General features: G+C 44.8%; 1 protein-coding gene and 1 pseudogene across 7 annotated transcripts in view; one reads left to right on the top strand and one right to left on the bottom strand.

Annotated features, from left to right (window-relative positions):
• Window positions 1-528: 528 nt before the first annotated feature.
• CFLAR (CASP8 and FADD like apoptosis regulator) overlaps window positions 529-13,540 on the bottom strand; it is a 50,963-nt gene continuing 37,951 nt past the window's right edge. For 6 of the 7 annotated variants that reach the window (XM_038001762.2, XM_007965825.3, XM_038001761.2 and 3 more), the window contains 2 exons: window positions 8,227-8,737; window positions 529-5,332 (listed from right to left, as the gene is read on the bottom strand). In XM_038001762.2, the coding sequence (XP_037857690.1) occupies window positions 5,194-5,332; window positions 8,227-8,737 (650 nt within the window). In that variant the 3' untranslated portion in view covers window positions 529-5,193. Of the gene's footprint in view, window positions 5,333-6,791; window positions 6,900-8,226; window positions 8,738-13,540 lie in introns of those variants that run through there. The other variant, XM_073019920.1, reaches the window with a different exon arrangement.
• On the top strand, window positions 6,500-6,769 carry LOC103218271 (large ribosomal subunit protein eL38 pseudogene; annotated as a pseudogene).

Genomic DNA, 13,540 nt, shown 5'->3' with positions numbered 1-13,540 from the left:
GAGATGGCGTTTCACCATGTTGGCCAGGCTGGTCTCGAACTCCTGACCTCAGATGATCTGACTGCGTTGGCTTCCCAAAATGCTGGGATTACAGGCATGAGCTACTGTGCCCGGCCTCAAATCCTTTCAGATCTTAAAATTGGGTTATTTATTTATTTATTTATTTTTTTGAGACGGAGTCTCACTCTGTCACCCAGGCTGGAGTGCAGTAGTAAAATCTCGGCTCACTGCAACCTCCACCTCCATTCAAGTCATTCTCCTGCCTCAGCCTCCTGAGTAGCTGGGATTACAGGCTCACGCCACCACACCCGGCTAATTTTTGTATTTTTAACAGAGACAGGGTTTCAACATGTTGGCCAGGCTGGTCTTGAACTCCTGACCTCAGGTGATCTGCTCGCCTTGGCCTCCCGAAGTGCTGGGATTACAGGCATGAGCCACCTGCCAGGCCAGAAACTCGTATCTTGACAACATCCTACCAGGAGGAATAAAGGGCTAGGATGTGATTACAGAAGCAATGATGGAAATTCATTATACTTTCTGAAAGTTTATTAGATATTTAGTACATCTCACACACACACACACACACACACACACACTTAAATGGGACCTGGACATTAGTTTAACACCACTCTGGTGAACACTAGCAGCAAATATCCGAAAGCTCTTTTTTTGCTTGTTTGCTAAAGAGTAAGTTCGGGTGTGGTTTCCTTTAGACTCAACGTTCTATGCTGATTGCTGTGCTGAGAACGGATTTCCTGACAGTTGTGAGATCTCTCAGGACATGTGTAGGCCAGCTATACTGCTTACATTTCTATGAAAGCTATCAAAGAGAAAGCCAAGAACGTCCCTCAAAGGCAAGGTCATTTGTGCTCCCCCAGAGAGACCGTATGAATTTAGAACCTTTCCGTTTTGGCTGAGAGGTGTTCAGGCCCTTTTCCAATGGCAGGTAAGTAATTTATTTCTGTGATAAGGTCTTTTGCAATTGCAGTTGCAGATAATGCAGCCTCACTGAGCCCTGGTGAGGAAACATCTGTGTTGCTTAAAGACTGTCCTTTACACACTTCCAATGGCTGGCCTAATTGCAAAATCCAATACAGATCAACCTGAATTATCTGAGGTGTGTAACTCAGCCACAATTTTGACATGAAGAATGAGATCTCCCCACCCCCCAAACAACAACAACAAAAAAGCTGAGATCATTTGGAATCCAAAGAGGAAATGTGGTTTTCCTGAATTTGACCTGGTAACATCACAGTTCCATGCCACAGCTAAGCAAAACAGTTACGTTTCCTTTTACTAGTACTGAGAAAAACAAAATCAACTGGCCACCTGAGCATGTGCATTTGATTATTTAAAAGCTATTTTAGTAGGGGAAAGATGTTTGGAATGCTACTAACCATAAAAATAATTCTGGCCGGGCGCAGTGGCTCACGCCTGTAATCCTAGCAATTTGGGAGGCTGAGGCAGGTGGATCACCTGAGGTCAGGAGTTCGAGACCAGCCTGGCCAACATGGTGAAACCCCACCTCTACTAAAAATACAAAAATTAGCTAGGTGTGGTGGCGGGTGCCTGTAATCCCAGCTACTTGGGAGGCTGAGGCAGGAGGATCGCTTGAATCCAGGAGGCAGAGGTTGCAGTGAGCCGAGATAGCACCATTGCACTCCAGACTGGGCAACAAGAGTGAAAGTATGCCTAAAAATAATGATAATAATAATAATTCTGTAGCCACAGATGTCTTCAAGTAGAGTTCTAGAACCTCTGCAAGCAAAAGAGAGGAAAAAAACATTTTCCAGCTTTTCTTGTTTGAAAACTAACACTCAGTGTTTCGAATATCAGAGATTGCTTTAACAAATGACCTTTCTCTCATCCCTCATCCCCCATCCCTCACCTCATATTGTTCAGAGAGTCCCTAACATAGGACGGGGTATAACAACAAAAAGTGGTCTCATTTTATGTGTAAACCTAAACACTGGAAAATTTGTGAGTGGATGCCTTGACTTGGGAGAGAATGTTATCAAAACCACCTGGAGCACTTGTCAAACTACAGGAATCTCCTCTGACTTTGAGAAATTCTGTATTTAAGGTATAATGCTACCATTTTAGCAGGTAATTGCTTTGTACCACTGCAAACGTGGGCACTGAAATTTTATGGCAAAAGCAGAATATCCTTACAATGCTTTATAAAAAAAATTCCCTAAAACAAAACCGCCTGATTTTTAAAATTCTCCAAGAATTACTGAACCTTTAGGTTGTGTGTGTGTGTGCGTATTTGTAAACACATGTGTATATATGTAGTGTGTGTATATATATTTACCCAAGAGCAATGAGCCTGCCAGCATCTAGTTTACGGTCTTGCCATGACATCTGTCATTAAAAGAAGCCAGGGCTTTTGGGAGAAATGAGAGATTCCAGGACTGGGCAGAAAATACACAAGAAGAACCTGGGATATTTTTGCCACATAGTAAAGAAGCCATCAAAGACTACTAAGGTCATGTCAAAATGACTCAGGAACCAAACTGAAGACGCATCCCCTGGGAAAAAATGGGACAACTGAACTTTTTTTTCTTTTCTTTTTTTTTGAGACAGGGTCTCACTCTGTTGCCCAGGCTGGAGTGCAATGGCACAACCATTGCTCACTGCAGCCTTGAATTCTCTGGGCTCAAGTGATCCTCCCATGTCAGCCTCCTGAGGAGCTGGGACTACAGGTGCACACCACCATGCCCAGCTAATTTTTGTATTTTTTGTAGAGACCGGGTAAGTGCTGGGATTACAGGCATGAGCCACCATGTCCAGCCTCAGTATGAACTTCAGTAAGGATAATAATTGCAATAGGTTGAAATACCTCACATATGTTTAAATCCATGAGTTTAAATTTATATATATTTTGTAATGGGTCACCTGCGGAGAATGATAAGAAACCAATTAACTTAAAAACTGGATAACTAGGCGGAGCACAGTGGTTCACGCCTGTAATCCCCAGCACTTTGGGAGGCTGAGGCAGGTAGATCACTTGAGGTCAAGAGTTTGACACCAGCCTGGCCAAATGAAACCCCATCTCTACTAAAAATTCAAAAAGTAGACAGGTATGGTGGTGCATGTTTGTAATCCCAGATATTCAGGAGGCTGCGGCAGGAGAATCACCTGAATCTGGGAGGCAGAGGTTGCAGTGAGCCAAGATCACACCACTGCACTCCAGCCTGGGTGACCAAGAGAGACTCCATCTCAGGAAAAAAAAAACTAGATAACTAAACAAAAAGAATCAGGGATTTACCTATAAGCTGTATCACTGGGTAACCAAATAATGGATGAGAGGAAAATGAAATGATAGAATTCTAATAACTGGCCAGGTGCAGTGGCTCACACTTGTAATCCCAGCACTTTGGGAGGCTGAGGCGGGTGGATCACGTAAGGTCAGGAGTTCCAGACCAGCTTAGCCAATATGGTGAAACCCTGTCTCTACTAAAAATACAAAAATTAGCCGGGTGTGGTGGCAGGCACCTATAATCCCAGCTACTTGGGAGGCTGAGGCAGGAGAATCGCTTGAACCCAGAAGGCAGAGGTTGCAATGAGCCAAGATCATGCCACTGCACTCCAGCCTGGGTGGCAGAATGAAACTCTGTCTCAATAATAATAATAATAATGCAACTCCAGTGATACTTCAAACAATGGTCCCCTTTTAGGTCACACTATCAAATCAGAGAAAGATATCCTTGATTAGCTGTAAAATGCAATTTGAGGTCTAGGTGAATGAACAAGTAACCTCTAAATCATAAGGCTATTGTTACAAACTGAATGTTTGTATCCCCCACAGAATTCAAAGGGGAGACAGTATCCCCAATGTGACAGTATCAGAAGGTGGGGCCTTTGGGAGGTAATTAGGTCATGAGGGTAGAGCCCTCATGAATAGGATTCGTGCCCTTAAAGAAGATACACATGAGAGCTTGCATCCTCTTTTTCTACCATGTGAGCACATGAAAAGACTGACATCTGGTAAGATTTGGAAGCATGCCTTACTAGACACCAGATATGCTGCCACCTAGATGCTGGATTTCAGCCTCCGAACTGTGAGAAATAACTACTGTTTAAGTCACCTGGTCTATGGTAATTTGGTATAGTTGCCCAAATGGACTGTGATGGTTAATACTGAGTATCAACTTGATTGAATAGAAGGATGCAAAGTACTGTTCCCGGGTACATCTGTGAGGGTGCTGCCAAAGGAGATTAACATTTGAGTCATAAATGAGTCATTTGAGGCCAAGGCAGGCGGATCACAAAGTCAGGAGATCGAGACCATCCTGGCTAACATGGTGAAACCCTGTCTCTACTAAAAAGCACAAAAAATTAACTGGGCGCGGTGGCAGGCACCTATAGTCCCAGCTACTTGGGAGGCTGAGGCAGGAGAATGGTGTGAACCCGGGAGGCGGAGCTTGCAGTGAGCCGAGATCATGCACTACACTCCAGCCTGGGCAACAGAGCGAGACTCCATCTCAAAAAAAAAAAAAAAAAAAAAAATTTAGTCAGTGGACTGGGAAAGGCAGACCATCCTCAATCTGGGTGGGCACCATCTAATCAGCTGTCAGCACTGCCAGAATAAAAGCAAGCAAAACATGGAAAGATCAGACTGGTGTAGTCTTCTGGCCTCCATCTTTCTCTCATGCTGAATGCTTTCTGCCCTCAAACATCAGACTCCAAGTTTTTTAGCTTTGGGACTTGAATTGGCTTCCTTGCTTGCAGATGGTCTATTGTGGGACCTAACCTTGTGATCACGTGAGTCAATACTCCTTCATAAACTCCCCTTTATATATACATCTATCCTATTAGTTCTGTCTCTCTAGAGAAACATGACTAATACATGGACTAAGATAGTTCCTGTCCCTTTTTTTTCTTTTAAGAGATGGGGTCTTGCTATATTGCCCAGGTTGCTATGCGGTGGTTATTTGTAGGCACAATCATAGCATGCTATGACCCTAAACTCCTGGGTTCAAAAGATCCTCCTGCCTCAGCCTCCCAAGTAACTGGGAACACAGGTACCCACCCCCACACCCGGCTAATTTTTGTATTTTTATTAGACACAGCGTTTACCATGTTGGCCAGGCTGGTCTTGAACTCCTGACCTGAAGTGATCTGCCCTCTTTGGCCTCCCAAAGTGCTGGGATTACAGGCATGAGCCACTGCACCTGGCCTTTTGGTTTCTTATGTGTAGGAGAGGATAAGTTTCTTCCTCAGAGTGTGCTGCAGCCAGACATAATATTTCTCCTTGGCAGAAACTCTGCTGTTCCAATCATACATGTGGCCATTGAGTTCAATGTGGAGATCCAGGAGTGGGCGTTTTCTGGAGAAAACAAGAAAGGCAAAATTTAATGCCATGCAAATATCAAAGAGAAGACAGATTGTCCTTAGGGCGAAATGAGCCAACAGATGTGAAAGTTATTTGAAACTGTTCCCTTCTAAAGGTACCACAAGCTGCTTAGCAAATGATCCAAACTAACTTGCAGCACTCTGGCTTAGTGGCCACCATCCCCTCCCTCAAGGGGCTGCTGAGTTTCACTCTGGGAACATACCAGCCAGATGATAACCCACGTGGATCACCTATGCAAACAGGGATGGGCTCAAAAGGCCAGTAATACCACTGGCCCATGGAGTATCTATCTTGGAAGGCTGAGTGGCTCCTGCTCTAACCCCCGCTTCCTGCTGGGCCACCAACTAAGGAGGCCAAGTAAAGAAGGCCATGAGATTTATTCCTGGGGTATGCAGAGGTACAGCCCAAAATGCATTTTGACAGGTGGCTCAGAAACATCATTCTAAATCGTTAATTAGGGTGCAACTGAAAAAGGACAGTTAATCTTATACTTGAGGTACATTGTGGCTTCATTCAGCTTAAACAGAAACCAGGACACTGATGCTTCTCTTAGAAAAGTATTCTTGCCAATAAACATTTAAAAAAATGTTTACATAACAAAGCCTTCCAGATCTGAACAGTCAGATACCACTTTTCACCTATCAAATTGTCAAAACTTGGGGAAATACAAGAGCATGCAGTGTCAGGGAGAATTCAGGGACACAGCTACTCTCCTATAAAGCTGATATGACCATCCTATAGGACATCTAGTAAGATGCATCCAAGGCTTGAAAAATGCACGTCCTTTGACTCAGTAATTCCACTTCTGGGAATTGTCCCCCTAGAAAACAATTAAGGATAAGAACAAATACTAAGCTGCAAGGATGTTTCTTACTTTGTATGAAAGCAAACACTATGCAACAACTGAAGACTGATCAAGTAAATTAAGCTATGGCCATATTATGGGCTGTCGTGCACACATTAAACTGATGCTATAGAAATGTGACTACTGACATACAAAAATGTTTTTGATCTAGTGTTAAACAAACTAAAAGCAGGTTATAAAGTAGTGGCAGGTTGTGAGTGTCTTTCGGGCGATACACGGGCTAGAGGGATGTGGGTCTTTGCCCTCTCCCTGTGTGCCTCATCGCCAGGCCTTGAAAAATTGAGGAAATCAAAGACTTTCTGCTCACAGCCAGGTGAAAAGATGACAAATCTGTCAAGATCAAGAAAAACAAGGATAATGTGAACTTTCAAGTTTGATGCAGCAGATACCTTCAGAGAAAGAGAAGGCAAAGAAACTGAAGCAGCCCTTGTCCCCTGCTTTAGCAGTAAAGGAGCTGAAATGAGCCAGACATGCTGATTTGAACTGTATTAACATTTTTTAAATTAAAAATAAATAAATAATAGATGATGATTCCATCTGGGCTTACAAACATACTTCTGGGCTGGGTGCGGTGGCTCACGTCTGTAATCCTAGCACTTTGGGAGGCCGAGGCAGGAGGATCACTTGCGGTCAGGAGTTCAAGACCAGCCTGGTCAACATGGTGAAACCCCGTCTCTATTAAAAATACAAAAATTAGCAGAGCGTGGTGGTGCGCGCTTGTAGTCCCAGCTATTCAGGAGGCTGAGGCAGAAGAATTGCTTGAACCCAGGAGGTGGAGGTTGCAGTAAGCCGAGATGTGCCACTGCACTCCAGCCTGGGCAACAGAGCAAGACTTCACCTCAAAAAACAAACAAAAAAGATATACTTCTATATGACTGTGTGGGTATCAAATAAAAAAAGATCTGGAAGGTGGCCAGGTGTGGTGGCTCATGCCTGTAATCTCAGCACTTTGGGAGGCCGAGGTGCGTGGATCACTTGAGGCCAGGAGTTCCAGACCAGCCTGGCCAACATGATGAAAACCCTGTCTCTACTAAAAATACAAAAATTAGCCAGATGTGATGGCAGGTGCCTGTAATCCCAGCTACTCGGGAAGCTGAGGCAGGAGAATCACTGGAACTCAGGAGGTGGAGGTTGCAGTGAGCCAAGATCATGCCACAGCACTCCAGCCTGGGTAACAAGAGTGAAACTCTGTCTCAAAAAAAAAAATTAAAAATAAAAATTTGTGGCCAGGCACAGTGGCTCACACTTGTAATCCTAGCCCCTTGGGATGCCTTGGGAGGCCGAGGCAGGCAGAACACCTGAGGTCAGGAGTTCAAGACTGGCCTGGTCAACATGGTGAAACCCAGTCTCTACTAAAATTACAAAAATTAGCCGGGGCGTGGTGGGCACACGCCCGTAATCCCAGCTACTTGGGAGGGTGAGGCAGGAGAACTGCTTGAACCTGGGAGGCGGATGTTGCAGTGAGCCAAGATTGTGCCGCTGCACTCCAGCCTGGGCAAACAGCAAGACTCCATCTCAAAAAAAAATAAAAAAATAAAAATTTGTTATTTGTATGTATTTATGTATTTATTGGAGACAAGGTCTCCACTACTGTACTCCAAGGCTGCAGTACAGTAGTGCAATCACGGCTCACTGCAGCCTCAAACTCCTAGGCTCAAGCGATCCTCCTACCTTAGCCTCCCAAGCAGTTGGGACTACAAGCACACACCACTGCACCCAACTAATTTTTAATTTTTTTATAGAGTAAGTTCTCACTTTGTTGCCCAGGCTGAAAATTTCTTAATTTTGAAGAAAAGTATTCAAACTACAAACTAACTAACTACAAAGTATTTATAAATCGTGCCGGGTCTATACTGTAGTCCTACGGCAACCCCAAAGCAGGAGGGAAAATCTCTTTTCCTCCCAGAAGAGAAGGGCAGCAAACGTGGCACAGTGGTAATTCCTATCCTGTGGCACGAAAATAAGCAGGTGGTCCAGAACTGACCACCTCCTGGGGGCTCACCTTTCTTGTCTCAGTTTCTGGGAGAGGCACTGCAGGTACAGGGACGGTGAGCTGCAGGACCGCTCCAGCAGGGACACATCCGCAGTGCACAGGCTCCAGAAGAAGTCAGCTTCTCGGTGAACTGTGCTCAGCCCTCGCTGCTGAGCCTTGAATTCCACATTCTTCATTGCTGGCCCATCCACCTCCAAGAGGCTGCTGTCCTCCAGCTGGCCCTCTGACACTACATAGTTCTGAATAAAAAACACCTTTGGCTTCCCTGCTAGATAAGGGCATGAATCTCCCATGAACATCCTCCTGATGTGATGCAGGGGGAGTCCTGAGTGAGTCTGATCCACACCATACAAGCTCTGGGAGCCTCCTCGGCTCACCAGGACACATACAAAGCTATCGTAGTCTCGGTGCTCAGGCATACAGGCAAATTGGCCAAGAATCTGGGATATACCATTGACACTGAGATGCAAGAATTTCTGGACTTCATAGCCCAGGGAAGTGAAGGTGTCTTGAAGAAGCTCTGGGGAAAACACAAAACAAACATGGAAAACAACACTGGAGTGAGGAGAGCTCAAGAGGACTGGGTAGGAATCCTAGCCATGGTCTAATCTCCATTATGAAAAGCTTCTGCTTTTGTGTCATATTTTGACGGGCCCGAGTCCTGGGCAGTTGGAACAGGAACCATCTGAATCATGAAAGACGTGACTTTAGGTCCCTAAATATGGTCTATACCCTGCTATACCACTGTTCCTGCCTGATGCCAGCCACAGGCACAGACTGAGCCCACTCTAGTCCAATCAAACCAAGGGGAGGACAAAACCTTTCTTTCTTCAACGAGCTTCTTACTGAAGTCCAGACCTCACAATCTTTCTCTCTTCTGAGTGGCTCACTCTGGGGAAAGCCCACCACCACATCATGAAAGTACTCAGGCAGTCCCTCAGAGAGGCCCACATGAAGAACAGGCTTCCCGCCAACAGCTAGCACCAACTTCCCAGTCATGTGAGTGACCACCTTAGAAGTGGATCCTCCAATCCCAATCAAGCATTCAGATGACCCAGCTGACAACTGACCACAACTTCACTAGACTCTGGGCCAGAACAGCCCAGCTAAGCTGCTTCTACATTCCTCACCCACAGGTGAAGATATAATTAAATTAGTACTGTTGTTTTTGCCACTAAATTTTGGAGTGATTTGTATACATTTTAAGGTAAATAATTCACTAGGTAAGTCCTTTGACCTTTCCTATCAGTAAAAGGAAAAGGCTTCTTACTTTTCTCCTTTGCTTGGCCCACAACTAAGGATTAAACAATGAATCATTGGCTGGGCTCAGTGGCTCACACCTGTAATCCCAGCACTTTGGGAGGCTGAGGCGGGCAGATCACCTGAGGTTAGGAGTTCAAGCCCAGCCTGGCCAAAATGGCGAAACCCCGTCTCTACTAAAAATACAAAAATTAGTCAGGTGTAGTGGCACGCCCTTGTAGTCCTAGCTACTCAGGAGGCTGAGGCAGGAGAATCGCTTGAACCTGGGAGGTGGAGGTTGCAGTGAGACAACATTGCAACACTACACTCCAGCCTGGGCAACAGAGTGAGACTCTGTCTCAAAAAAAAAAAGAAAATGAATTATTGTATCATGTAATAATGAAGAGATACAAAGGAAGTGCTGATATTTCTAAGTCTATAATCAATCAGCATCATTAACAAGGAAATAGGAGACATGATTCACAGGTTGCAAATAACCCATTAAACAGTGAGGGCAGCCAGGCCCAGTGGCTCACGCCTATAATCCTAGCACTTTGGGAGGCCAAGGCGGGCAGATCACCTGAGGTCAGGAGTTCGAGACCAGTCTGGTCAACATGGTGAAACCCTGTCTCTACTAAAAATACAAAAATTAGTCAGGCGTGGTGGTGCTCACCTGTAATCCCAGCTACTTGGGAGGCTGAGAGGAGAATCGCTTGAACCCGGGAGGCAGAGGTTGCAGTGAGTGAACACTGCGCCACTGTACTCCACCCTGGGCGACAGAGCAGGACTCCATCTCTAATAAAAATAATAATAATAATGAGGGTAAATGCCTTCACAGGATCTCTGGGTAGCTGTTATCAGGACTGTAATTTTGTACAGCCTTTTTGAAGAGCAATTTGGGAGTATCATTAAATTTTAAATGTGTATGCGCTTTATAAAAAAAAGAAAACTCTCTGTGTGGTAGAAGAGGTCTGGACGCGTTGTCCCCTAGTCATCTCCTCTGAGGGTGCAGGCGAGTTTCAATACCCAGTACTGAATCCAGGCTGAACAAGGAGAGAACCTGGACTAGGACTCCAGTTCCATCACTGCTATTCTATTCCAAAGGACTTACACGTCTCTAATCATAGAGTATTTGCTCCTCCAGGGGACAGAAGCAAACAGGGAAACACCAGACTCAAAGCTCCTTTGTTTACTTATCTCAAGATTGGTTCACTTCCCTCAAAACCTCTCTTCACTGATAAATGTCCTTCCTTATCAAAGTCCTTGAAAGAAAGCTTCACCTCGTTCTCCCTTCCCATGCTGATATGTGAGGCTTGGACAGAACAAATGCTATACTGTGCCTTCCAGCTCTTTCCTTTATTTGTGCTCCCTGGAGGTTCTGGCTGGGGAAGCCCCTGTCACATGACCGTAAGCAGACAGTCTCGTGGTGCAGGGCAAAAGAGGAACCAGCCTTGCAATCACAAGATGTGGGTTTAAGTCCTAGTTCCTCCATCTCCTCTTACTAGGGTCTGAATCTTGCATGGTCTTGCAAGAGGACTGGGCTACAACAGCAGACAAGCTAGGAAGGGAATGGGAATCTGAGGTCTGGGGCAGAAAATCCTTACCTAAAAGAACAGAAGAAAAATGGTTAAAGCTGGAGGTGAAGCCAAAAACCATGCAGGTCCCAAATGCCAAAAAGAACAGCAGGTCTGAGCCTCAAACAAGACAGAGCATTGCTTAAATGTGTGGCAAGGTAGTCACTCCATAGGCCCAGCCTGAAGACATCACCACTGACATTTCCCATTAATGTCACAATTTTCCTCTATGAGATGGTGAGGTGGAGTGGGAAGGGTTGTTAGCTGGCACTTGCAACTTTATTGGGCCAGCAAGAACATGCATACAGTCCAGTCTAATGTATAGGATCAAAAAGGTAATGATAGTGTGACTAGTCAGTTTCAGTCAGCCCCAGTTTATTCATCTATAAAACAGGATTAAAACGAATGTTTGGCCAGGTGCAGTGGCTCACACGTATAATCCCAGCACTTTGGGAGGCTAAGGTGGGAGGATGGCTTGAGCTCAGGAGTTTGAGACCACCCTGGGAGTCACAGGGAAATCCCATCTCTACAAAAAATAAAAAATTAGCCAGGCATGGTAGTGCATGCCTGTAGTCATCACAGCTACTCAGGAGGCTGAGGCAGGAGGAACTCTTGAGCAGGAGGTTCTTCAAAAGGTGACTGTGAGGGCAGGGTACGGTGGTTCATACCTGTAGTCCCAGCACTTTGGGAGGCCAGGCGGGTGGATCGCTTGAGCTGCAGAGTTCAAGACCAGCCTGGGCAACATGGCGAAACCCCATCTCTACCAAAAATACAAAAATTGGCCGGGCATGATAGCACGCATCTGTGGTCCCAGCTACTTGGGAGGCTGAGGAGGATCACTTGAGCCCAGGAAGTGGAGGAGCCAAGATCGCCCCACTGCACTCCAGCCTGGGTGAAAGAGTGAGACTCTGTCTCAAAAAAAAGGTGAAAAAGGTGACCGTGAGGATCCAGTGAGATTTCTGTAAAGATGCTTTGCAAACTGTGTTTATTCAGATATAAGATATTGACTTTAAAGGAAACAAAGGAAGCCATTTCAAAGTACAAATCACCAATCTTATGGTGTTGCACATCTCTCATGGAATCTCTCTCTTAGGACCTGGAGGGAGGTCTCTATATTCTAAACTAAAATGGGCTCAGAGCGGACAAAGTCCAAGTCCTATGTAGGCAGAACAGTAACTGTTTTGTCCTTGCACATAAATAGAGGAAGAAAAACTTGGGGGCTGGGTTTGGAAAATAAAACTTCAACAAACTACAGAAGTCCCACTTCTCCTTCTAGAACCCACCCTGGAAAACCCACACCCAACCCAGTCTGATCTCCAAAAATTCCAACGGTTCTTTAGAACTTCTTGAAATGATATGGGGGAGGTAGAGAGAGGAAGGGTGGGGGTTCTTCTGGCCTTGCAGTTAGTACAGGGCTGTTCATTCAAGGTCAGGGTCAGCACTACTCACAGGTTTGAGGACTTCACAGATAAACCAAAAAAACCAAAATACAGTAAAATGTCATGACTTCATTAATTTAGAATTTGTTTTGATCTAAATGAGGGTGCATTTATCTTGACAATTTCTATGAAAAGGGCTTCATTAAATAAATGTATAAAATAAACGAGAATGAGGGAATGCTTCACCGGTTAATTTACAATCACTTACTGTGTACCTTTAATAAGCCCAGTGTTAATTGCTATAGAGCACATGGGCAAAACATAAGATAGGCAAAACATTCTTAGTGAAAAAGGGAGTTCTGAGGTCAAATGTGTTTGGGAAATGCAAGGTGGACAAGGCTAAAATAGGTTTATTCGCAGGAAGAATTCTCAGAGCCTTTAATAGGTCAATATGCATTGCAAATATCTGAGGGGGAAGAGATTAGGCAGCACTTCTCAAATTTACTTGACCAGAAAACTCTTGTTTTACAAAGTTCCCCTTATCGCCTACAGAAATACTTGGACAAGAGAATACATATCAAATATATGATGTACTTAAATCAAAGAGCTTATAATCTTGTTGGGGATGCAAAGCTTATAAATGCACATAAAACAAAGATTACGTGGTGGCTCATGACCATAATCCCGTGATTTGGGGGGCCAAGGCAGGAAGATCACTTGAAGTCAGGAGTTCAAGACCACCCTGGGCAATACAGCAAAAAACCCTGTCTACAAAAAACCAAAATAAGTTAGCCAGACATGTTAGCATGTGCCTGTAGTACTAGGGACTCAGGAGGCTGAAGTGGCAGGATTGCTTGAGCCCAGAAGTTTGAGACCAGTCTGGACAACATAGTGAAACCCTGTCTCTACAGAATATTTTAAAAATTAGATGGATGTGGTGGTGCCTGTGTGTAGTTCCAGCTACTTGGGAGGGTGAGGTGAGAGGATCGCTTGAGCCTGGGAGGTTAAGGCTGCAGTAAGCTGTGATTGTTCCACTGTGCTCCATTCTGGGTGATAGAGCAAGACCCTGTCTCAAAAAAGAAAAGGAAAGTACAGAAAAATGTTCAAGCTTTTCAGAAAGAACAGGGTAGA

The sequence above is a fragment of the Chlorocebus sabaeus genome, chromosome 10 (assembly GCF_047675955.1).
Source record: "Chlorocebus sabaeus isolate Y175 chromosome 10, mChlSab1.0.hap1, whole genome shotgun sequence".
Lineage (NCBI taxonomy): Eukaryota > Metazoa > Chordata > Mammalia > Primates > Cercopithecidae > Chlorocebus > Chlorocebus sabaeus.
This window is presented reverse-complemented; position numbering and strand designations above follow the sequence as displayed.